Below are 27,665 nucleotides of genomic sequence, written 5' to 3' on the forward strand. Positions count from 1 at the left end.
TTTTTTACTTTTTAATTGATTTTTTAAAAAAATAAAGTAAATGACAGCAGAATGCATTACAATTCTTATTACATGTATACAGCACAATCTTCCATATCTCTGATTGTATATAAAGTACGTTGACACCAATTTGTATGTTCATACATGTACTTTGGATGATGATGTCTATCACATTCCACCATCTTTACTAATCCTCTGCCCCATCAAATCCAAAGCTGAATTACAAGGTACTAATAAATCAATGCCTGAGGGGAAAATGAAAGAATTTAAACAATTCAGTTAGGAGGTGGTAGTAGAAAGTATGACAATTCCAGGACATATGTGAATTGTAGCCTGTTATAGAATAAAGAGACTTGATGATTGTAGGCAGTGATAGTGAAAGGTAGGAAGAATGAATTTGCAAATGTGTATCTTAAGATTGGAAAAGGAGGGGTGGTTAACAGGAAAAGATCCCTGAGGACAAATGAGAAGACCACTAATAACACAGAGGATTAACCTTAGTGGACCATTCCAGTCTCTTCAGTTCTGAAGAAGCACAAGAAAGGGACAGGATAAACCCAGTGTGGTGGCTTATATCTGTAATCTCAGCTGCTTGAAGATTTGAGGCAGGAGGATCACAAGTTCAAGGCCAGCCTGAGCAATTCAGTGATATCCTGTATCAAAATAAAAAGGCTGCCGTGCAGCTCAGTGGTACAATTCCCCCAAGTTCAAGCCCCAGTAAAGGACCTCAAAAAGACAGAGGTGGGTGGGGACAGGATAAATTAAAATTCTTTGAAGGTATTGGGAAAGAAGTTACAGAAATCTCCACCCATCTCTTTGCACTTCTTCTTATACTAAGATTGGAAGAACAACTACTATTTCTGTTGGGGGGAATTTTCTGCAGGGGAGTTGACCTCCATGTATTCAGTGAAAACATTGGTGGTTATGATTCTTGAATAGGTGATGGAATGTTTGTACTAGGACATTTCCTCTAAAGAAGCCTTATTCTAATACTTGCAAGGCAATTTTACATGCAAGGCTTTGTGTGCTAATGAAGTTTTATCAAATTGTCCCCGACCTCCAGCAGTTGTTTAATTCAACTTGCCATGACATTTTACTTGCTTTCTTATCTTACTCAGAGTCTTCTCAATAAACTATAACTGCATTAGAGTTAGAAATATTTTTTACCCCCAAACAATGGCCTGAAAAATATTACAAATGATGAATTTATAAAAATAAATGTCAAGAGACTTCTTCCCATTGTTAGCTGTTTAAAATCTGTATTAATACATTAAAATAATGCAAGAAACTTTTCAATGTAGAGAATAGTAAATGGATAACATAAGACATTAAGGCTTAAAAAAGAAAAAATCTTGAGATAAATACCAAGATTTCCTCAGGCCCAAGCCATCCTACTTTGTGAATACATTGTACATTTAAATTCAGGTTTTGTGTTCACTGTGAGCCACATGTTTTCCTTCTCACAACAAAACCTCATGATGTTAGTATTGTTATTCCCAATTTACAGATAGAGTCCCTGAGGCTCTTGAGGGATATGAATTCTTCAAGAATAAGAGCTAGAAAATTATGAAGCTGGGAGTTAGACGTAGTTACATCTAAGATCAGATTCTGTGAGTTTTCTTCCATCCGAGTTTACCTATCTGGAAGGTGCGGCTGTTCCATTTGAAGATAGCACATATTATTTTTGAAAGACATTTATGATTCATGTTTGCTATGACATTTTCTAAAGGTCTTTGTAAACCTCTATGAGGATTATCAATTTTGCTGTACATCTCTTGAGTTTTGTGCTTTGTTCCAAGTACAGCTTAACCTCAAATACTTTATTACCTAATGTGAACACAAGTTTTATTATCTCTGCCAGAGTGCTCAAGTTCAGCATTCACTTTACGACCAGGGCTTCTTATTACTTGACTTAATACGTTCCTCAAGGTCGTCTTCAGCCTACTCCTCACTTCTTTGTTTGGCTTCCCCTTAATATTTGATAAGCAATAACCAGTTATGTAATTTGTATATTCATCACCTGTCTGGAGTCAGTGGGACCAAAATCCACTTAAAATAAGATGGACTAAAAGGAGCTATTCACAAATACCTTGGAAGGGAAGTCCGAAAGAAACTTCTGTTTTGCAAAGAAAGGAATATGAAGTATTCAATTTAGTAACAAACTGAGTAACTTTTCTTTTGTTGAAGTATGTGCTTTTTTAAGATATAAAAGCTATAAAAGTTTGAAAATGTAGATGTACACATTTCATACAAATAAGGAAGTTGTTTAAAGAAAATATAATTTTCAGGATGCCTAAATATAGGTATGAGGAACTGACAGCTAAGATGAGATGTTAGATAAGAATTCAGAGGTAAAATTAACATTAAAAAACAAACAAAATAAAATGTAAAAAATGTGGAATAAAAAAAAAAGAATGAATATTGGATGGAAGATCTAGAACCTATCAGAGTTCCATTGTTTCTACACAAGAAATACTAATGTGTTTCTTAGAGCCAAGGTAAAGGGCTACTCATTAAAAGAAGGTTAAAGGAGAAAATTTGTAGTAAATGTGAGAAGTAACTTGTGGCTTTGCAAGGAGAAATAAAAAATAAATATTGGGTACATAGAACTGTGTTTAAGAGTCTGGACTTTGGAATCACAAACTTGTGTTTTCAGTCCAGTTGTTTCATCATGAGTAGATTAAGCAAGGTGTCTCTGAGTTTTAGCCTATTCATTAGTTCCTCAGTTACGTGGGCACTATAAGATGATTGCAAAGACTAACATGTTCGAGTCACTTGTGAGTGTTGGCGACTTGACATCTTTAACCTTCAGCTGTCCTCATCATCCAATGACGAAGTGAATTCATGCTTTTAAGCTTGAGCCATAGTGAGTGAGCTGATTAAAATGTAAACCGAAGTGATTGTGCTCCTTACATGTATTATTTTTACCTGGAAATTCTGTTGTTAGTAAAGTTTAATTATAAAATGAGTAAATTTAGTGATCTAAGTTGAGTTCTGGAAGAAATGCATAAGGCAGAGGGCAGAGTTAACAAAATATAAGCCTCAAAATTAGAAGTCTTAAAGAACCCAGACTACCAATTAGATGAAAAGAATCAATGCTCCTTTTCACCATTATAAAGGCAGTAATGAAAAACCTGAGATTATCTAATGACAGCAAAGAGGAAAAATCAGTGGCAGAGAGTATATCCTTGTCCTTTGCTCATCAGTAATCCAAAAGGTAAAAAAGTTGCATGGGGTAAACAAACTCATTATTTTAATAAATAAATTGAATGTGCTCCAGGAGAGCAGATGTATTTACTAGCATTTGAAGGATTTTAAATGCCAAATTAATTTAAGCTAGATAGTTTGGGATTTCATAGAGTAATTATTAAGTAGATCCATGCATGGATGCCTATTTGTTTTTGTGCCAACAAGCAGACAGGCAGTGCTTATAAGTTTTAATCACACAGCCTCTTCTGTGTAGCACAGCTGAATGTCAATTTATCCTTGTTAATCTGAAACTCGGCAGTAAACCTTATGGATGTCTGTCCAGGCAGGCGTCTCTTTAAACAGATCTGACACTTAAGCCCTGAACTCTTGTTCAGCATTGTAATCTTCTTCACCATGATTCTTAGTAAAACTCAGACTCAATTGTTGCATGTTTGCTCATTTCTATTTATCTGATTTCTTTCTTTACATCAAAAGATCATGTCTTATTTTTGAAGTGTATTTTGATAGCAAACAAACAAACCAAAGGAGTTTGTTGCTGCTCTTCAGGGAATTCCACATTATTCCCCAGATATTCTTAAGTCTTTCTTTATAAATCATCTGATTTCTCATACAAAACTTGAATTTGAATTCATATTCTTTGAGAATAAAACTGCAGCCCATTTAGGAATACTTTGCTTTACTTTAGCCTTTTTTGTTAATGCGGTGTGGTTATCACAATGTGAAAACCAAAGTGGGATTCACAATGGACTGGCTGTTATCATGCACCTCCTAAAGGAAGCTACACAGGCAAATCTGATAGATAAGTCCACATATTCACTAAAAAGCACAAATATTTCTTATCTTTTCCAGTTTTCTCCATCCTCCGGTGAGTTCCTTTGTTTGCAAGGGTTCATAAAGCAAGCCTTCTTGACTCACCCCAAAATACTCATGTGTGATTATTATTTGCTGACAAGCAGGATAGGAAATAAGGAGACATGGAATATCCAGCATCCTGTATCTGTAGGGTTTCTTTTGCTCCATCACAGTTTCATGGTTCCTCATTTTCTGATTGAATGAGACAACATATCTAAGATAATCTAGGAATAATAGAAATGATTTTTCAAAAAAATGATTATTTCTACCAAACACTATATGGTAATGAGAAAAACCATAAACTATGAACATAGAAAAAAATTTGAAAGTTTCATAGTTCTTTAAAAATTAGATAACACTCGATGTTATATCAGGTTTACAACCTGAATGCTTGTGTCACAAATTCTTACTTCATCATGAATTGGCAACTTGCCATGACCAGACTAAGTGGAGAATGACTTGCAGGTGGAAGTGTTTTCTGCCTCTATCTAAAGGGCTCCTCAGTGAATCCCAAGATTTATCTCTAAACTTGGGCTTGGTATGCATTCAGTTCCATTTAATTCCAGAAATGAAGCAGGACAGTTAGGGGTACCAACAGATACAGAAGAGTGATACCCTACCCCTAGCCCTTTATGCATTTATCAAGTGCTTTATGCAAAGTATGAAAAACTCTCCACTTATGACCTGAATTCAACTCACAGACATGTTTTGGGGATAGGTATATGTTCATCATTTAAAAAGAAATAACACCTTTTAAGAATATTGAAATTTACATGAGCTCATTTGAAATACAGCGTGGACATTTGTTTGTTAAGTATTAACTCCAATACTCCCTACTATCTTGAATGTGAGTGTAATATCTATCCCATCATGCACCATTTTTTTTAAATATATAATCTCAAGATGCCCAGTTATAACTTGATTGTTAGTCCCTTTGCACAACTGAATTTATAGTTCCTGCTCTGTCTTGTGCTAGGAAATATACAGAGTCCAAGGCAAAGAAATGTATAAATTTTATCCTGGCTATAGATAAACTCAGTCTAGCAGAAAAAAATAACTAAAATATAATAAATAGTAGCACAAAAGATGTTCAAAATATTATGGGAATAAAGAAGAAAAAAACATTATTCCATTCAATGTCTCCTCTTTGATCTTTCATTGAAAAAATACTGCTAAGCAAAATTTTAACATCTATTTAAGCTGTACTGAAATAAAAATACAAGATGACTCTAAGGATACCAAGCTAAAGCACAAGAATAATTTCCAGGCACACAAATTTCTTTGTTTCAGGATCAGAAGGGTCATGAATAGAAAGGCATTGAATTCTGAGACAATTTGTCATTATTAAAATTAGAGCTCTGTCACCACAAAATCTAGGTTTCAGCAACCCTTTTGTGTTATTGCAGCTGTTTGTAGAGTTACCAGGTCCAAATATTCTAGGAGACCCAACAGCAGTGAATGGACTACACTTCCTAATCAATAATAGCAGACTGTAATCTGTAATGGTGGGCTGTCAGGGTATGACACATGTTACCCACTTGAATCTCAAAGTACTGTGAGACATCAGCAAGGATGAAGCTGTTAGGGCATGGAGAAATGGACACTTGACAGGAATGCTTTTGTTTACAATGCTATTCATGTATTAAAATATAGCCTGTTGGCACATGACCAGATTTTGACAGCTTGGAAATTATAGAACATTTTGCTAGTACAATAAAAAGACTGAGGCCAGCAAAACCCATATTTGTATACAAGAAAGTAAAAAAAGGGGAGATGAGGGAGGAAATGGTGAAATAGAGAAAAACAATTACAGTTTCTTAGATTTCATTTATACAGTACAAAACACAGTGATGTTAATATCACACAAAGGGTTGGCCCCAAATCCATCTCATGTTAGCTATCTGATTCACTTTAAAATGAGTCTTAACACAGATAGAAGCATTACCTCTGTCAAGGTGTTTAGACCAAATGTGTTATCCCTGTGGACAACTAGGGAACCAGTATTGGAACACATATGATTACAAAATAAGTTGGTTGAGAACTCTCACCTGTTACATTGGAACCTGCTCTCTGCAAACAAAGGAAAATCCAGAAGAATATCTCAATCATAATTCATAACTCTAACCACTTTCAGTTTTAAGAATATTAAGGGAATTTTAAGTTAAAAACTGTGATGTTGAACCCAAGTTGAAGTTCTTTTCTCCTTCTAATGCTGACTACATCTGCCTGTCTCTCCAGCAACTTAAAGTTGGTGTGTGCGTACACGTGTTTGTGAATACATGTGTAAGAGTGGAACTAAATCTACGTGTGAGTACACCTGCATCTCTGTGTGTTAGTATGTTGAATGTGCAAAGTTAGGTATCAACATCTGGCATCGCATACACTCTCTACCATAAAAATATTTCTCATTCTGAAGTCTGCTTTTCTGAAATTAACATAGGTATAGTACATGCTCCATCTGATTAGGGTTAGTATGGCATCCTTCTCTATCCTTGTACTTTTTAATCTGAGTCTTTTCATTTAAGGAGTGTCTCCTAGAAAACATGTTTTGGGCTCTTGTTTTAGTTTCTTGGTTTGGTTTGGGTTTTGTTCTTTTTAAAAATCTATTCTGACAATCTCTTTTAATTGTATTTAGATCATTTACAATTAACATAATTATTTATAGATTGGATTGTTACCTACTATGCTGTAACTATTTTTTATTTATTTCTCTTTTCTTCATCTTTGGTTTTCATTGATTCCATTTTTATCTCCTCTTCTATATATGTTTACACATATTTCTGCTATTAGTGATTGAGTTTATACTATGCATTTTTACCTAATCTAAGACTACTTTCAAATAACACAATACTGCTTCACATGTAGTAAATGTACCTTATAACAGAGTATTTCTGATTCTTCTCTGACATTTCTTGTGACATTCCTGTTATTCATTTCACTTACATTCTATAATAACCTAATGTATCATACCTATTATTGCTGTTTATTTTAAAATCAATTAAAAATAAAAATATTATATTTTATCCTCATTCCTATAACAATTTTCCTATCTTATGTAGATTCGACTTCCTGAAATATATCATGCCTTCTGACTGAAGAACTTTTAAATTATTTCTTCAGGGTGGATCTGTCAGCAAAACATTCCTTCCATTTTGTCTGTGAAAATCTTTATTTTTCCTTCACTTTTGAAGAATAACTGAGCTTACTATAGAACTATAGATTGGTGTTTTTATGTTTGAACGTGTTAAATATTTTATACCACTCTCTTTTACCTACATGATTTCCACTGGAAAAAAAAAATCTTCTGTAATTCTTACTTTTTGTGATTATACATAAGGAGGTTTTCCTTTGGCTTTCTAGGTGTAGTTTTTTTTAGGAGTATTTATCCTGTTTGGCATTCACTGAGTTTTCTGGATCCTGATATGACATCTGTTATTAATTCCAGAAATTTGTCAGCTTTTATTACTTAAAAATTTCTTCTACTCTATTCTCTTTCTTCTTATTATGGTATTATGCATCTTAGACCTTTTGATATTGTACCACAGTGGTGAGATGTTTTGTCCTAGTTTTCACTTTTCATTGTTTGTTTGCTCTCTGCACTTTAATTTGGAAAGTTTCTCTTTTCTCTTCCAGCTTACTGATTCTGTCTTTGGTCATGTTGATTCATTCACAAATCCCTGATTCCCTAGCTAACACCGACTCATTAAGAATTCTTCCACTATGGCAGACGCTCAAAACACTGTGCCTCTCATGACAGCCTCAAGGGTTCCTTAGGAGTTATGGCAGTGATATTTGGTGCCCATATCCCATGATACAACTATGTTCAGCCACTTTTATCATCTCCCTCAAGCTTTAGAGCCAACCTCCTAAACCCTCTTGGTCTTTGGAACCCTTTGCTCTAAGGAGATGTCCTCTGGGTTGCAACTATGTGCAAAATAATTCAAACCAAGAGATTTTTCCCTGGTGTCACTTTGACCCAGAAGAAATTTATATATTTTACCATGAGAAGCTAAACTTGATTGAGAAGAAAGCTTTTTAAAAAAAAAAATCTCATGTAATTTTAACTTGAAGCCTAGACAAAAATCCAGTGTTTCCTTTACCAGGGGTCTTGCTTGCTTGTCTGGTCATAATGCTACAAAGTAGGAGATGAAAATTTTTAATATAAGCATTAAATAGTTTGATCCTCCTTTGGAACACACAGCATATTCCTCTTTGAACTGTTGGCACTTATCAGAATACTCCCTTGACATTTGAAGAATTAGAAGGCATGTAAATTCTGTGGAGTTAAAAAAAAATTCAGATGATTGTCAATGTTTCACAGTGATCTTAGAAGCTTAAAATGTGCATTTAAATCATAAACATGTTTTAATATAAGCAGCTTATATTTAGTCAGTTGATATAAATATAAAAATGTGTTTTAGATCAAAATGCTATTAATTTATAGAAAGCACAAAGGGAGATAATTTTAATCTCTGTCTTCCAGTACTTACCAAGATATTCCTTAGGCCATTATTCTTCCTTTCATTTCGAAAATTCTCAATTATAGCAGAATTCAATTCTTTGCTCTCTCCATACTTAAGAGTTGGCCTCTAGTTGGTGCCATGTTGGAGAACATACACAGATTAGAGTCTACATGAATCTGTATGACCTCACTAGAACCTTCAGAGCAGCCATAGTGGACCTCTTGGTGTCCCTTGTTAGCTCTCTGTCTGGCTCTTTATAACTGCTATTTTAAAGTTTTATTTCTCTTAATTTTTGTTCTATTCAGCCCTCCATTGTTCCCTCTTAGGTGAAATTACTGCATTATCTATCAGTTACCTAAATGGAGAACCTGAGTATCAACTTTGATCTTTCTGGTTTTTATCTCTGACATTGAATCAAATACATCATTAAAGATTCTAATCAAACACAAATCCCTAGAGATTCAGTATCTTCATCTTTTGGATCTTATTCTTTCCTATTCCATTGGCACCGTTCAGATAATCATTACTTTCCAATCATGTGCTCATGACAACCTTCTAAATGACTCAGGACTTCTAGTTATACATGTGCATATACAAAATACACATTCCACCATGTCTCTTCCCTCCCAAAGATCCTTCAAGTGTTCCCATTGCTTTTAGGGTTAAAGTCCAAACCCCTCAAGAATTTAAAAAATCTATATGGACTGGTCTTCTCCTTTTTCATGCTTCCCCACTCCCTTTCGTAGACCACAGTTTAAAACTTATAATTTCTAGAATGCATTGTTACCAACTGCCTTTCATCCACACCTTTTCTTTTGTTTATCATAACTTCAGCCCCACACCACCCACCCTACTCCAACCATCCTCTCACCTGACATGTCCTCCCTTGTTTTCCAGATTGCATTCTCCTTTTTTTCAAGATTCCTTCTGTCATTCTTAGATGAGCTCCCTGCACAAGCAGCTATGTGCTGTCACAGAGTATTGGGATTTCCAGTTCACTTTGTATCATAATCTACTGCTTCATTTTCTGTACTCCCATTTGACCCTAAATTCCTTTCAGCAAAAACTGTGCATAATTTACTCATTATAATTTCTCCAATTGATAATACATTGGTAGAAACATAATAAGCATTTAATAAATATTTGTCAGTTGGTTGAAAGTTGAATAAAGATGACTTTTTCTCTTTCACTGAAGAGTTGAACTCTATTTGAAGCTATTAGAGAAGCTTAAACTGATTGCTAATGGACAGGTTTTTTCCTACCCAGTGGCTAAACTGCCTAGGATTATTCCTGGGGTTATGAATTTGCACTTCAATGACTTTTATGTGGCATTATTGCAACATCGTTGAAAGGGAAATTTGATCTCTTACAAAAAAAGAGTGAAGTGAATTTGCTTAGAGGAAAAGCATCTTTGGTTGCTTCCCATTGTGCAAAACCGGGAGATCTTTGTTCAGACTCAGGGTATTCTAAAAGGCAATTATCATAACACCTAAAATCTCTGTTCTGACTTGCCTACTGAAGAAAAACAAAACACAAATATATGCAAAAACAATATGCTTCAAACATGTGTTGGCTTTTAATGACTTAAACCTCTATTAATGTACAAAAAAAAATGGAAACTGGAGCTCCTGCTCACTGAAATATATCAGGAGCCTTCTGTTCTCTGTTAGAACAGCTGCCCCATTTACTGCTGCTTTGACGAAGTCACTGCCCAACTTCTCTATTCAGGAAGATCAGTGTTTACACTCTAGTCGGTCTTGAATCAAAACAGTTCTGATTTGTTAATAATTCACTAACCAAATATTATGACTGAAATACTGGGACACTGGTAAATAATCAGATGCAGAATGGAACTTCTGTTGCATTTAGTCTGATCGTAGAAATGGAAAACACAAATAAAAAATGTAATTTAGCAATTCATCCTGTCCTATCAAATGCCAGCTGTTTTCAGGGTTGTAAGATAGAATGTTTTGTTTTTCCCCTCACGTCTTTAGAATTCAGGGACTAATTGGAAAGCAATCAAGCTACTTCACATTTTCTACTGGCAAAGAAGTGTATGTCACCGAGAATACATTTGTTCATTCAATAAATATTTGCTGCACACCTATTAGGTGCCAGGAATTTTGTAAAGCACACAGGAATGGACAACAGCAGCAGAGTCTCTATATTCAAGGAACTTACCTGCTAATATGGGAATGAGGGAATAGACAATAAATAACCAAACAAACACACAGTATGTCAAGTGGTGAGGACCCTGAGGGGTAAGGGGATGGGGAGGGCTGTCTACTTTAGAGGGCATTAGATGGGCGAAGCAAGAAAAGCAATTCATTGAACTACACTTGAGTAGCATCTGCTTTAAAAAAAATGCTCATTGCACTTTTTAAAATTAAACAAAGGATTCCATTAAACAATCTTCTCCTGATTTTTATCTGCAGTCACCAGTGTTGGACAAACTTGAATTTATTAAGAAATAACATGAGTACAAAAGAGCTTTACATATTAAGTATTGAACTTAGTCACTTTTGCTCTTGTGTACATGTATCTAATATTTTGTGGTTTAACTATCAATTATATTAGTTATCAAAGGCTGTAACATATACAGATATCATAAAAACAAAGAAATACTGACTTTTCTTATGAAAAGTATTATAAGAGATAATAAATTTATTATACTTGATATATTACAGTAGTCCCTATTTATCCACAGGGGCTACATTCAGAATGATCCTTAGATGGGACCAAACTTTGTATGTACAGTGTTGTTTCCTATACATGCATACCTATGGCAAAATTTAATTTATAAATTAGACCAAGGAAGAGATTAGCAATAATAATAAAACAATCATAACAATTTACTCTAGTAAAAGTTATTCAGTTTATGAATTGTTTTCTTCGGGAATTTTCCACTTAATATTTTTGAACTATGTTGACTACAGGTAATTGAAACCTGGTGAAGAAAAACCACAGATAAGGGGGACTACTGTATTCTACATTTACTTTAATTAAATAGGCATCATCATACAGTGTTTTTCATTTATCAGATGTTTTATGATACCTTAACTTGTTTAAGTATCACAAAAAACCTGTAAACTAAGTTGTTGTTTCATTTAGCAACACAGAAGCCTGAGATTCAGAGAAGTTAATTAATAGGTAAAACAGGACAAGTCCTCAAACTCAGGCATTCCGATTTCACATTTCATGTTTATACTGTCCCATTGTCTGCAAACCCAAACAATATGCGTTAGTACATTTTATAGAAAAGCGAATTTCTATATTTTCAGACTTGTGAAATAAATAAAAACTCGTGGGACGCTTTAATCCATCTCTTCTGATTTTTAAAAAAACTCTACATTATTTTTTCTTCATTAAATGTGCTCCAAATTACAATCAAGACTCAGGTTTTCAGACTCAAGGAAAGACTTACTTTCAACAGTCAAGGGTATGGAATGTTAAACCCTCAAAAAGAAATAAGTGATTAATTATAAATGCTTGTGGTGTTACACATCTTATGTGAAACCACAGTGAAAGTCACATGGAGCCCTGAGCGCTCTGCTTAGGGAAGTAGCCTAAGTAAAAGATCAATAGTTAGAGTGTATTCCGAGTGAGACTTAAAGACATACACTCATCCACTTTTAGCAGTCTACTCTTTTTCTATCTATCTGACCTACAGACCAAGGGACAAGTTTGACTTCAGAGCTTTCCTTTGCTTCTCTCTTTCTTCCCTCCTTCCTCTTTTTCCGGTTTCTTTCTTTTGCAAACCTTAATTGCAACAAGAATAATAAAATCTACCTAAATGAAATACTTATTTTTCTCTTCAATATTTATTATATTGAAATGTCTAGCATCAGTAGTCAGCTGAAATGTATGTATAGATAAGGATATTGAAATAACAAGGTTTATTTCCTTCATTTCCAAAAATAAAAACATGAAAATGATACTTTACATTGAATAAATCGTGGGGAAAATTCATAACTGACATACTGTTAGTTGTAATATAAGATTGTAACAAATAAAATCTACAAATAGTTAAAATGATAGAAGAAGAGGAAGCAGAAAATAAGAGAAGAAAATCTATCAAACTTGTTCCAAAGTTTTAGCAGAACCATAGCATATGAAAGGGCACCAATTCTGGTGCCCTAACTTTTTGATTTTTAATTTTATATTATTGTGGTAAGAACACAACATGAAATCTACCTTTTTAACAAAATTTTAAGTGTACAATATACTTGTCGACTACTCTAAATGCTGGTTTTTCTGGGATTCCCAATATAGCCTCAGATAGGTCATTGAATCCATTGGTACTTATTTCTCTAAAATAGAATAGCTTCTTAGTACCTATTCAAGAAATTAAAGAAAAACTTTACAAAAATTTAAAGTAAATTTACAAATACTTTAAGTACACTAACATTATTCAACAGCATAAAGTGTTAAGAAATGTCAACCATAACCAACCTCCAATATGTTTCATTTCTGAAAAACAAAATGTCATGTATAAATAGTAGATTCCAAAATAATGGCAATCTTTGGATTGAGTGAAAAAATACTATACTTATATTAGGTTTGGGCAAACGCCTTACTTTGAGTGTCTAAAATATGTAAGCATTTACCCAGATACTAGTTGCCCCAAACTAAAGAGGTATAAGCTGCCTATCATTATTGACTAACAGTTATGTCCTGCGCGCTTAGATGAAGAAACAGTATTGCATTCAAACGGATAATTTTACTCTCTGTCTCTTGCATGTTCCAGCCTACATTCAGAACAAAAGAAAGATCCAAATTGCTTTCATATGAAAAATATGAGTACAATGCCAAAGCCCATCAGAGATGTTTTCTCTTATATTCCATCTGTCTTCACGTTTTATGAGAACTAAAAGCCTAATCAATAATTTAACAAGCTAATGGACATATTTTTAAACACAATGGACTTCTTCTGAAAAGGGGCAAACCATCAGCGCCACAGAGGCAAAAATGGAAACTGACTGCTAATATTTAATGCTGGTCGTGAAAAACGCCATGTTAGGGCATGAGTACAGGGCAAGATGACTTAAAGTGGGGCACACCTCTTCCTGCTCCACACAGCTGTTGCTTCTTTCTGTATTTGTTATTATGCAACTTCCTATGAACCACATATCTGATTCCTGTTTAAAAGGTTTGATTTTTTAGAGGCATTATTATATAAAGAACTAAGCATTTGAGTTTTAATAAATATTTTAACTAAAAATGAATCCTATAAAAAATTCTAAATTCCAATTTAAGGTACTATATAATATATTCTGGCTGTTGATATTCATGACCGCAAAATTTACAATGACATTGTATTTGTTATACAAGTAAGAAAAATCAAGAAAACTATTCTGGCACTGACAGTGAATATATCTGAACTCAACCTAGAGAGGGTTGATGCTTCAGTTTACAGAAAATAAAAAATAAGATCTTTAATTTTTATTTTAGTTTTCCTGTTTTTTATTTTCTTCTTCCTGTATTTTGGATATTAACCACTTCATAAAAGAGGCAAAAGTAAACCATTATTAGTCACTAATTGTGTAGCTTGGAATTAAAAACTTGGCATGAGAGACACTTGCCTGCATTAATGCAGCAATATCCTGTTTGTCACTATGACAGTGTCCCCCCCTCACTTAATAATTGTCCAGAGAGTTCATTTAAATTTACCAAACCCTCTATCATCAAGATTTATACATTACCATATTTAAAAGCACCATTTTCCTTGAATTGACAAATGATTTTATTCCACAATGGATTTATTCCACAGATCATATCTTCTCAAATTTGGCTTATACATAAATATTATGGCTCAACTATAATATTATGGTTGGCAATCGTGTTAACAAAAAAAAATGTTGTTTCTAATGAATAATTTGATGACGAGAAGCTTACCAACTTATTTTTATATTATTGCTGTAGACAAAAGGAAGAATTAAGGCTTGTTTTATGTTTGACCATAAGGAAGTTGACAGCCTTGAGAGTTGAAAGAGGAACACCCATGGAACTGCCAAGAACAAGATGAGGCAACCTAAGGGTATGCTTGGTGACAGAAGTAATGTCACCCAGACTTCCAGGCCCCTTGGGAAACCCCTGCAACTGACTGTTGATGTTAGCGTTTTATGTTTCATTCTTAAAGTCATCCATTGAACAAGATGTCCTTGCCTCCTTTTGTCCTCTGAGAGATAACTCTGGTTATATGAATCAATTCATATCTCTGAGCAGGAATATTTCAAGGTACAATGAGTTGCGCGTATGAACAATTTGTACCTAGGCAGTACACTCATATTTTCTCTGAATGATATTTTGGGATTATTAAGTAAAAGTATTCTTAACATATAGCAATGAAATAATAAACAAAATAAGTAAACAAAAGGACAGGATAAGTAGAAGATGCACTGTCATGTTAAAATAGCAGCAATATATTATAAATCTGTGGAAAATTGCTGCTATATCCTACTGCATATCATTTGACTTACCTTATGTAGGCCTCAAACCACATGCATTCTTAATTTATCTTATCCTCCCTACACTCTTCAGAATATATTTTTTTTTCTTTAAAACAAGTCAGTTGTCCAGAAATACTAAAACTAAAATGCTCTGTCTGCACAATAGGTGCTTTTAGCAAGCCAGATATGCACAGTTAAGCTGTGCCTGCAGAATTGTTTTTCTTAAAGTGCAGTCAATTGACCATATACCAGCACTAATTTGTTTCTAACCAGCAAGGCATGTGCACATGCTGCCCCATACAACAGTGATTGCAACTATAGTGGCCAGGGTGCTTCTTTTTATTTTCAGCAAAGGGAAATTTAATTGCACAAGCATGCCTCAGCTTAGAACCACACAACATCTCCAGACTCTGCTTCCTTCCACAGTCAGATTTTCCATTTGCCCTGCATTAAGTTTTATACATCCTTCATAAAAACAAAGCTTAGTCTCCTATAGAAAATTCTGGAAAAATTACTTAGAACTAGTCCACTGCAAAAATCTTTTAATTATGTTAATACCTCAATGAAATGCCTGTCATCTAAAAATAATCTTTACAATACTCTCAAACTAGATTTTTTTAAAAATAATTTTGTCAGACTTTAGGTGTTCACCAGAGCTTTAAAATTCCATCTTAAAATAACAGCACTAGAGGGCAGGTGGTAGATTTCTAGGACATGTTATATTTCTTTAGGCACTCAGCCTGTAGCCTGTTTTTTTTTTTTTCATAATAATTTCAGTCCTGGGAAACTATAATTATCTTGAAGCACACTACTTACACTGTCTTATTTCTTAATTACAGTAGTGACATGAGATAAATGCATACTTACTGGGATCAAATGCATATTATTTTGTGGTGATTATAAAGAAGTTCTCATGACAACAATTGCAATTATATGGTCATCAACTACTGATACTGTTATGTTCTAGAAACTCTAATTAAGTCCTGCCAAGAGAACATTTCCTATTCGAGATAAAAGAGCTAAAGGGTGAGAGAATGGCCAATGCAAAAACCTGTGACATAGATAACTCAAGCTTGTTCAAATGATCCCATATGAATCTCAAGAAATATTATTATATCATCTAACATTTGGGAGAGTCAATGTAAACGTCTACCTAAACAAACTATATAAAGAATATTCTTCAATATAGTCTCTCTTTTATGATCTGTAAGTATAAAGTTTGAATATACCCAAGGGAAAAAATGGACAAGAAATATGACAGAAATGATATTATATCCAAAGATAAATTCTGAATCTATTGGTAGCATTGTTTTCAAATACTATAATTCATTGTCTTAAAAGTTTTAATTTAGGGGTCAGGTTCCATAGCAGCCCTTCTGCAGAAGTAAAGGTTGCCTTGCCCACCACCCCCAAAAGAAAGAATTTTTCATTTAGGATTCCAAAAAATAATGTATCTTTTGTCATTCTATTTCAAAGAAGAAAGAAAAACTATAAGTTGCCACGATAATACTTTCATAGTTTTTTCACTGTCTTCTATAGAAATATGTACTTTATCATTTTTGTAATGGAGAAAGGGAAAAAATGATGAGTGTCAGATTCTATATATGAATGTGCTTGGGTGGAAGGTCTCAGGCATATCCTATGTTGGATGCAGGAATCCTGTGCTGATGCTCTCTAGTTGTGGACTTCAAGGAGTTATTTAACTGCTCTAAGTCTGTTTCTTCATCTGTGAAGGGGGCAATAGCAGGACCTCCGTTGTAAGAGCATGGTAAAGATTTAGTTCTTCATATATGTAAAGGGCTTAGGATCATACCTAGGACATAGCAAATGCTTTGTAAACTTTAGATATTCATTTTGTAGTTCTGAAAAACTAAGGGTGAAGGGTCATGTCCTCATCTTCTCTTTTTTCTTTCAACTATAATGGGGAGTGAATCTGATAATTTCAAGAGGTTTTCCTCAGAGAATTCTTTTCAGTATTCTAGTATGACATATGGAAAAACACTGTCTTTTCCAAACTAAAAGGGCATTCAAGGAAGGAACTTGGTATCTTTTACTTATAATTCCTTGCCAGAGTATTGTTTATTGAATTCTGGTGCAAAGTTATGCTTTTTTATTTTGAAATAAAAGGTCTCTTCTCTGGGCATTTGCAGTTATACAGTGACATATCTTCTGAACTGAAGGTCATCAGTATAACCTTTACTGCAAAGAGTAGCCAGCTGGGTCTGCAACAAAAAAATGGTATTGTAATAGCACTGCATACCCATTTTTATTTCCAAATAACCCAAAATAACCACATCAAGCAACATACTCTCTTAAAAGAAAGTATGTGAACAATGTTATCAAACCTTAGCTTTTGAGACACTTGACTTTTCTTCAATATTTACTGTTCAATTTCAAATGTTGCATTTATTCTAGTATTATTAATTGTAACATTGTATTTTCCTGTTTTATTAAAGAAATTAATAAAGTACTTTATTCTATTACATTGATTACTTTGAACGTTTATAGATTTTTATAATTGGTAGTAAATTTACTTTTAAACTATTTATATTTTAAAATAACTTGACATTTAGGAACAAATACAAAATATTGTTACAGAAAAAGAGCTCTTTTTTAATGAGTTGCAGAAGTAATCTCTGCAATTTAGATCAAAATTATGTCATTTCTCCTTTATTTGGTATTTTTAATTCCTTTTACAATGCCTGATAGATTGTAAATTAGATTATCACTATAATTACATTCAGAATTTTGGTTAGTCTCTCCAGAACAATCTCTATTTCATTTTTTCTTAGTTTATATACACAAAAGAACAACAGTAACTGAAATGCCATATAATTTTAGAGTTAACATTGAGGTTTAAAAAATTGTAAGATTAGTGAGTATGGATAAATGTAATCAATTTCTGTGCAAACATTATTAATTTTATGAAATTAAATTTTTAACTGATACATTAAAACATAAAAATTGAACATATTACTGGGGTACTATGTGATGGTGCAACAAATATATATTGCATAATATGCAAATCAGGTATCTCCTCAAGCATTTATCATTTCTTTATGCAGAAAGTAATCAAAATCCTTTATTGCACTAAAAAAAATCTCCATTAGATAATAAACAAGTATACTAAAGTCTGATTCTATTTCAAACTCTGTGTGTGTTTGTGTGTATATGTGTGTGTGTATCTATATCAGAAAATATCTAAACCAATGTTTTAATTTTAGAATCGATCTGATTCTGATGCTTGACTAGTTTGAAAATTACTTGATTTGATGGTTTGATGATACTGATTCCATAACGGGAAAAAACTGATATTGAAAATTATACTATACTTTGGATAAGCAGTGAGGGAATGCCAATCTCAATAACAACTTTAATTTTAAGAGTGAATTTAAGTGTTAGTTTGATAGAGAAATTAAATGTGGGTCCTTCCCTATAAAAAGATAATTGTACTTCCCATGAAATTCCAAGGTAAGGTGACATGCTTCCTAGAGATTTTGCTGCCACTTTTGAGCTTAAGTGGATGATATTATGTAGTCATTTTTATCTATCTTTCAGATCAGTATTTTCATGACTCATTTATCTAACTATGGAAATGATCGTCTGGGGTTGTATACCTTTGTGAACTTGGCCAACTTTGTGCACAGCTGGACCAACCTGAAGCTGCAGACTCTGCCCCCAGTGCAACTGGCTCACAAGTACTTTGAGCTCTTTCCTGAGCAAAAAGACCCTCTCTGGCAGGTAACATTTAATATTCTCTCCTGGGATAGAGGGAAAGAAACTAGCTATTTGTGACTATCTAATGTGTGTTAGGAAATCTACCGGACATATTAAAACTGACCTTTAAACACAAGCTGTTCTCCTATCCAATAATAGCCTCATTCTCTTCTTCAATAATATTTTTTATTTGTATTACATATCAAATGTTTGCAGTTTTTATTTCTATTCCTGGGTTATTTGCTTGATCAGTTTGAAAATTTTGCATCGAGGATACTGTTATATTGTTGGTGTGCTCCCCATGCTAAACATTTAACTAGTTTGCAGCATATATACTAAATTGCAGTAAAATGGTTAGCACTCATATAATTTAATTTAAAGAAATACTATCAAAAAATGGTTAGCACTGAGTATTTGGGACATAGAAACCAAGAACCAAGATAATCTAAGACCCTGTAACTAGATTCTAATCTGTATGTTCAAAATACAGTACATACAAAAAAGGAAAAGCAAAGTTTTACCTAGTGCCCATAGGATTTAGTGTCTCCTAAGCATATCTTCACTTTTCTTTAAATCTTACTAATTTTTCACTAACATTAGACCTACTAATAAAGAGAATTGTCAATTTTAGGATTTCTTTTACCGATAATTCAACTTCACGTGGGGCCACTCAGCTTGGATGCATCAAGTGTAAACTATCTGCTTCTTAGCAGTTAGCCAGGAAAATGCTGCCTCCCACTTTCCTAGTTCTTTATGCATCAGATTATATCGACCCACACAATCAATAAGCTGGCTACAGAGAGCAGATATCAGATGTTCCCCTGCTAAGCAGTCTCTAGAGAAGTAGTATCATCATTAATGAGAAATTACTGCAAAAACAGAATTTTTACTACCTCTCTCCTCCTCATCAAGATTGTTTCTTCTTTTTTCATAAATCATGTTTCATTTGACTATATCTTCACAGTCAGGAAGTCTTTTGACATTTTTATTGAGCATCTGCTATGTAAGGCAATCTACCTGCTCTAGAGCATACAAAGAATAAGATATGACACGTTCCCTCAGATCCTGTGTAGGGTTTGTTCTTTTCCACTATCATATTTTGAAATGTGTTTTAAACTGACTGCTCTGCTAAGTCATGCCATATTCTGCTGATTTATCCAGTAGACATTCGCCACTTGTGTTTACATTGAACTGCTCACGTTAATTCTCTTCCCTTCAGATAAGTTGCTTGGTTTTTTGGAATACAACTTAGACAAATAGAAACAATTTTTTATTAGTGTGTGGAGTTACATTAAAAGATGATTTTATAAAGGCAAAGCATTATATCCCATAAATGATGGTTACTCAATGGCTCACATGCTTTTGTAAAATTGATGAATCATTGATCGTAAGTCACTTATTTTCTTACATGTTTATATATGAAATATCTATAATTTATGTTTCAGTAATAATAGAAAGCAGCCAAATTATCCAAGTTTATGACAGATGGCTGACATAAAAAGAATCAATCAATGGCCCTCAACTCTCTTTTTTTTTGGAGAAAAGAGGTTCTGGTTTTAAAATAATGAAATAAATTGTCATATTTTTTGAACTTTATAAAATAAAAATATTTATGTATTAATATTGTTTTGCTATCATTGAAATACTTTTTTTACAATGAGAATATAATCAAACATATGGCTACTCCAATATGATTTGTTTAAGATAATGATTCTAAATACTGATTAAATGTTTTTTACATATAAAATTATCAGATATTATGCTAATGAATTAGGGATACAATATAAAATTGAAATAAAAAAATGGGGATGGGGTTTTAGCTCAGTGGTAGAACAGTTTCCTAGCATGTATAAAGGCTTAGTCCCCAGAACTGCAAATAAATAAATAAGTAAAGAAATAAAATAATAATAAACTGCAATTATTCTTTATAGAATTATGATATTTTGGAAGGTATAATTATATTATAATATTAACATTAATTATTTATTTATCAATAAACAATTGATCATAACCTCAATAAAATAATACATTAATTAAATAATGAATATACCAATAAAATTAATAAAAAATAAAATAATTAATCAGAAACTATTTCATAGAACTCACAAATTTTTGTTACTAATGTTCATATAAGTTTAGGAATATTCATATATATTAGCATAGCAATCTATTGCAAGAGTATTTAATTTTCACTTAATAAGAAATGTTTTTATTGAAATATTCCCTTTGCTACCTTATGAATTATATTATTTATATTGTCTATTTTTACCTAAAGATTAAATAAAGTTGCAAACATTCTCTGCTAATAAAAGTGTCACATAATCTGAAGTATATTTAAGATGGAAAACAAGGAATAGAAAATAGAAGAGTATTAAGTTCAGGAGAGAATTTAGATGCTTGAGATTTTAAGAGCAGTCAACTGATTGCAGCAAATTGGATAAACTTTGCCAATTATAAATGATGTCCAAAAAACTCTAAGTGGTGAAGTAATGACAAAGTGCAAAAAACCTTTATTTCTTTTCCTTGAAGATTATTTCTTCTTTCATGTTTATATCTACAATATGGAACAGAAAGCTGAAGGTATTTCCTTTATACAACAAAAATTTAATTATTAAAAAGAACAGATAAGCAAACCTAGCATTTATTGATAAACATTTTATAGTCCATTAATCATGACTCTGGAGTTAGGAGAGATAAATATGAGGACTCTGTCATTGTTACATACTGTCAAAATGAAATATTCAGATACGTTTTTGTGTTCATGAGGAGTTCTTACTTAGTATTATTCTCTTTTAAAAGTAAGTCAACTATTATTTTTCTTTAGATTTTCAATTCACACTTTTTTATTACCACAAATAGAAATAAAAAAGTGCAAAATGGTAATCTTCACATCTATTGAATTTTCTTTAGTTCCTTATGTAAATTTTCATTAGCACCAACTACCATATATGTGAGGCTGCTTTATCACCTAATTAAAAAGTGCAATGTGAATATCTGCCATTGGGCTGATAAGTACAAACAAGATGCATCTGTGCTCCTCTCTCACGGGAAATTGATTCTTCTAAGGCTGATTAATATAGTAGTGTGTGCTGCGGACACACATGGAATGCAATCCCTGGACTGTTTCTTTGTCAGTTAAGCCCCTCCTGTGTAAGAGTCTTAAAATTATGCTCACAGGTAGTTAGTAATTCATGTCCCTTACTGTTTTGACAGAATAATCATGCAAACCATGAAAGAATAGTTTCTTCTCTCCCCCCTCCACCTCTCTCTCTCTCTCTCTCTCTCTCTCTCTCTCTCTCTCTCTCTCTCTCTAATTCTTATTATAGAAACCAAAACCAAAACAAGGAGGCAGCAGGAAGGTCAAATTCTTTTGCATTCCCTAATCGATGCTTTTAAGCTCTCAAGCTGTCAGGTTAGCTCAGTCTCAATCTTCACTCAGTCACTCGGCAGACTCACTATCAACAAATATGCCAAGTGTGATGTGGATTCCTGCCTGCCTGTGTGACCAGGGGAATGCTCAAAGAGCTGCAGCTTCTCTTGTCCATGCCTGTGTCTTCAGGGTTAAAGAAGTGAGAAAGTAAATCACAGTCTGCTACCCTTAGGTGGTTAGCACTTTTGTTGATTCTAGCCATCAAAGCATCCAGCTCCAGTGAGAAATGATGAGATTTGAATGTCTGTGACATAAACAAATCACAAGATCTAGCACCACACAGACTCTAGGTTCGATTACTATGTGTCCACTGAAGTAATGAATGAATGCTGACACAGAGAGTTATAGATTGAAGGAGCAGAAGAAGTTGGAGACATTTAGCCCAACTTACTCATTTGAGAGAAAAAGTGGATGTCAACTAGTGAGATGTTCTAAGTCAATTGACTCCTTAGAGATGAGCCAGGACCAAAGTCCAGGTTTTCTTATTCTTACTCCAGTGCAGCTTCAACAAAATGGTGGTTTTGCACTTAGAAAGACAAATCCACTTCTATCACCCCCTTCATAGAATGAAGTTTCAGGGTTATGCTTTCAGTGTGCATTTATTCACCCTGTACTTTTGAAGGACCTACATAATAATAAGAAAGGTCTATACTTTCATGGAACTTGCAAACTGTAATATCGCCTTGTTTTAGTAATGAAATGACATTGTAAATTTGTCTTCATATTTATTCCTCTCTTTAGCACTCTATAACATTAATAATTGTTACTGCACTTATCACACGATATTGTTTCTGCTTGTCATCTGCTATCTCAACCAAACCTTGAGGAGTAAGATGATGTTTATTTATATTTATAACCTAGAACTTAACATAGCACAATAGCCTCTTATTAAAGTATCATAACAGAATAAGCAAAGGAGAGGTGTGCAAAGAATAATAGAAATACAGCACTTGTTTCTTAGAAGTCAGAACGTAATGGGAAATAACCTTGAGGAACAGGTTAAAGACCACGGGAGAGCTTTGGAACCCACCAGTGTCATTTGGATTTGATTGGCAATATGGAGCAATTAGATGTACATTCTACAGGTGAGAGTGAATTGACAAGAGAAAAATGTTAGTCAATATGGATAATAGGAGAAGACTTTTTTTTTTCAGGACAGGAAAGAAAAGAGAGGTGGGCTGGGGTTTCAACTCAGTGGTAGAGTGCTTGCCTAGCACCTGTAAGGCCCTGGGTTCGAGCCGCAGCACCACTAAATAAATAAACAAAATAAAGGTATTGTATACAACTAAAAAAGAAAAGAGAGGAGAAATTATAAAAACAATCTATATATGAGAGAAGTAGTCCCTGAATAGCTTCATGGCTATGAAGAGTAAGACTGTCAAATAAAAAGTGGTATAGCTTGTTTGTAGGAGAGAAATAATAAAGAAAAATTATTAGAGAATAGTTAACCCACAGCTAGGAAGACCAAAGTACTACAATTACATATTTTTCATTTTGATTCATTTCTCTTTTAGCCTTTCCAGTGAAATAGTATAATTTTTACCACTTCACAAATGACATAGTGAGAAACAGACTTCATTATCATCTAAAATATTTTTTCTAATCAAAATTTTAAGTTTCTATTATACCATGCTACATCTCTATTCCTAACTCAATAACATTATGTTTCTTAACTCAATAATATTATCATTGAGGAATGTCCCTCAAATATGGAAATAAGTCCTTGTGATTTTAATTCTTTAATTTACAATGAAGCACGTCACTGTTCAGATTATACAAGAAGGTCAGATATTGTGACATCCCCAAATAGTGACATAAGTTTTGGAGTTTCCATTTCTTGTCATTCAGTAGCAAACATGTTCTTGTCAGGGATCGAATTCTTCACACAAACCATTAATGAGTTTCAGTCATAGAAAAACTACTTGTAGAGAGCTCCATCAAATATAAAATATTATAACACTTTCATACTTTCTGAACTAAAATCTTCATAAAAATATGTTTATAAAAGTATGGAGAAAAAATATATTTGAGTACCTCATTGAAGTAAAAAAAAAAACAAAAAAGTGAAAAAAGTGTTCTTTATAGAATAGTGTGCTTTACAGAAACTTTGAGTAACTTTATTGTCATATGATGAACTAATTACACTATTCAGCCATGTAATCCATAATAGTTTGGAAATTCATTTTTTATATTGACTTGATCTGTTCCCTATAAAGATATTCATAAAAACATGAACAAAAATATAAAGGACTACGTGCTGGAGGGTTCAGTCCTCTGTCTACAGATAGAGCTACAAAGCAAACATGCACCTTCTGAATTTTACTATGAGGATATTTCTTGGCAAAAGGCCAATAGTATTGGTTTATTTAAGTAAACATGGGTATAATATGATGAGGAACACAAAGATGTTTAGAATACACCACAGAAATGCTCTGCTTGAAGCCATACTCTTGAAGTTGTCACCTATCCAAACACACACAGAGCTGAGGCCCTCCAGCCCCAGCCCAGAGGCCAGCATTTATCCTTATCCATAATTCAGGGTACTTTGGTAGAAAAGTCTGAAAAATGATGAGACTTTCATGTGCCACAGGAGTTCTATACAGAGAGCATCCATTATGAACCAGTGCACTCAGCAAAGGGGAGGCTTTTCCAAGGTACCAAGGGGCTAAATGGCTTTCACATGGAGGACAAAGAGAATCGGAATCCTGGAAAAGATGGGGTTTGTTTCAGAGATTTTCCACGTGCATTTGCTGATTAAAGTGTTGAAAATAAACATCCCTTGCCAATTAAAATGCCTCAGTAGTGAACATGGATTGCATTAGGCTTAAATGACAATGAAAGACAAAAAGTTGGAAGTCATCAGCCTGAAAACAAACAAAATAAAAGACTTGGAAAAGGGTGTTTGTGGAAATGACATAGCAGAACTTAATAAGCAGGATAGATTTTAAAACAACACAGCCATTTAGGGAGGGAAAAAAAGGTAATATTTTAAAATCTCCTTTTATAGCATTCTTCAGACAGTGAGGTCAGAATAGCAGAAGGCAAGCCAAGGGGAAATGAGGAGGAAACCAATAACCTCTAAAATGTTTGTAATTAACAAAATCATCCTTTCACTGTGAGCACCGGGTGTTTCTAAAGTTTCAACTATTAAGCTCTAGGTATGTCCTAGTTTTCTGGAACAGGCACATGATATGGATGGGGATAATCAATCTTGAACTGAGAATTCCTCAGTGTCCTTGTCAAAGAAGGATGTAGAGAAGAGATGAGAAAAGCAGGTTGGGGTTTTTGTTTTTGGTTTTGATTTTGGCTTTTAGAGGTAGAAGGGAAATGTAGGCTTGATGAGATCTAATGAAAACAGAAGTTATTTTCATGCATCTATAAAAATATGGACTTCAAAATAAAGTAGGTAGTATGATGTTTGTTTTTAAAAATCCATGGTTTTAGTTTGTTTACAAATTTGCGATTTTTACTTTTGGAGAGAAAAAATATGGGTGCTTCTATCCTTCTAAGTAACATAATTTCATTAGAATTTATTGCCTTTTCAAAGCCTTGACCATTGCTTCAGGGAGTCTTCTGCCCACCTTATTTATGTCTACTTAAAAGTAAATTTGCCTCATATATTCTTGGTATAAAACTGCCCGTATCACCTTCCCTCTTTGAGAGCTGAGTTACATGCATTTTCACTAGACTGACACTGTAACCAGGTGCTGCCTAAAGCAATACTAACTGAATTTCTTTTTAAAAAGTTTAACTATATCTATAGTGCTAGATACTTAAAATGGTAAATTATGGTTTAACATTACTGCAGCTTCATTTTCAGAGGGAATGATCAGACCGGAGAATGAAAAAGGATGAATGTAATTGCTTTGTAACTTTTTGACTTTTAAAATTAAAAAAATAGAAATAGAACAAATTATCAAGGTACAAGGGAACCCTTAAGCTTTTTTTCAGGGAAGATTCTTTGACCTTCATAATAGTGTGTCTGTCTGTCTGTCTGTCTGTCTCTCTCTCTCTCTCTCTCTCTCTCTCTCTCTCTCTTTCTCTCTCTCTCTCTCTCTCTTTCTCTCTCTCTCTCTCTCTCTCTTTCTCTCTCTCTCTCTCTCTCTCTCTCTCTCTCTCTCTCTCTCTCTCTCTCTCTCTCTCTCTCTCACACACACACACACACACACACACACACACTTTATTTAACTGCCCAGACAATTCCAGCCTAGGAATCCATATCTGAAATCAACTTGCTAGGTGACCTTCAGCAAGACCTGACTAAAACACCTTGCATCTCAGCATCCTCAGCTATAAAGAAGGGATAATAATATCTGCCTTGCCAGGCTGCTTTGAGGATTAGAAATAATCTATGTCAAGCAAGTGCCTAGAATATAGAAGGTGATCAATAAAAGTTGGATATTATATTTGCTGGCATTCAAATATTCAGACAACATAAGGAAAGTCAGAGTAGGGAAAAAATCTGAACAAACATTTCCAGAATATAAAATAAGAAATGCAAACACTCTGCTAATAAAGTTGTGATTATCAGACAAAAAGGGAAATATGCTGGCAAAAAGGGTAAAAGCAGAAATACAGGCATCTGGAAAATCTTCAAATAGCACAATGTAGAAGCAGCACAGTTATAAAGAAAGGCAATCTGCTGAATTTGAAGAATACAAATGCCAGGGACTGTAAAATACCTACAAGAAGAAGTGAAGTAATGTAAATTTGATTATTAGCAATAAAAACATTTGGAATAGCAAGTATTGTAACAGCATCCTGATAATTTTATTTGATAGTTTGCTTCTATAGATATAACATCTGGGAATGTACAACTAGATATAACTAGCATCATTGTTTACAAATAAAGATATGTCTATCTGGGTTCTGTGTGTAAAGAGAAAAAGAAAACTCTTTTTAAGTTTTATATCAGATCTGCCTATGTCTGTGAACATTTTATTTCACCAGTTTTGCAAGAAGAAATTAGAATGAGAAAGACACTGATATTGCAATAAAGAAGATAAGTGGCCTCATCGAACATATGAGAAACAGGAAAGATCTCACAGATAAGAGTTTGACTTTCAACAATGACACCAAATAATCCATTGGTTCACTCTTCTACCTTTGCTAAGCATAAAGAAACCTTCTGAGCAAATGAATAGAACACCTACTCTGATATTTGCCCTTTGCTGAGCTACGTGTGGGGAAATTCAATAATTGTAGGTCGTGGAAAATACATTCCTCTTGCCAAACACAATTGAGGAATGAAGTTCTTTGCAAATAAAGCAGTTATATGATACTGAAGTGATGGCATGAACACTTAGAAAGAACTAGCTTCTAGTGAAGGACAGAGCTGGAGATTTTCAATTTTTTGTGTGTGTGGGGGAGTTTCAGAAGCAAAATTTCTACACAGATCATATTATGTTAATTTTTAAACATATGTCAAAATTTGCCTGTTCCTATTGCTAAATATTTACTGTGTCTTTCCTAAGTCAATCAGTCAGTCCTCTGGTATACAAACATTTAATAGGCACTGCATGTATTATTATAGCAATGAAAAAG

General features: G+C 33.6%; 1 protein-coding gene across 2 annotated transcripts in view; it reads left to right on the forward strand.

The window, feature by feature from the left end:
• Ndst4 (N-deacetylase and N-sulfotransferase 4) overlaps window positions 1-27,665 on the forward strand; it is a 262,135-nt gene that overhangs the window by 202,791 nt on the left and 31,679 nt on the right. For both annotated transcript variants that reach the window (XM_021729707.3, XM_040292929.2), the window contains one exon: window positions 18,533-18,715. In XM_021729707.3, the coding sequence (XP_021585382.1) occupies window positions 18,533-18,715 (183 nt within the window). The remainder of the gene's footprint in view (window positions 1-18,532; window positions 18,716-27,665) is intronic.

Source organism: Ictidomys tridecemlineatus, chromosome 9, assembly GCF_052094955.1.
Source record: "Ictidomys tridecemlineatus isolate mIctTri1 chromosome 9, mIctTri1.hap1, whole genome shotgun sequence".
NCBI classification, from domain to species: domain Eukaryota; kingdom Metazoa; phylum Chordata; class Mammalia; order Rodentia; family Sciuridae; genus Ictidomys; species Ictidomys tridecemlineatus.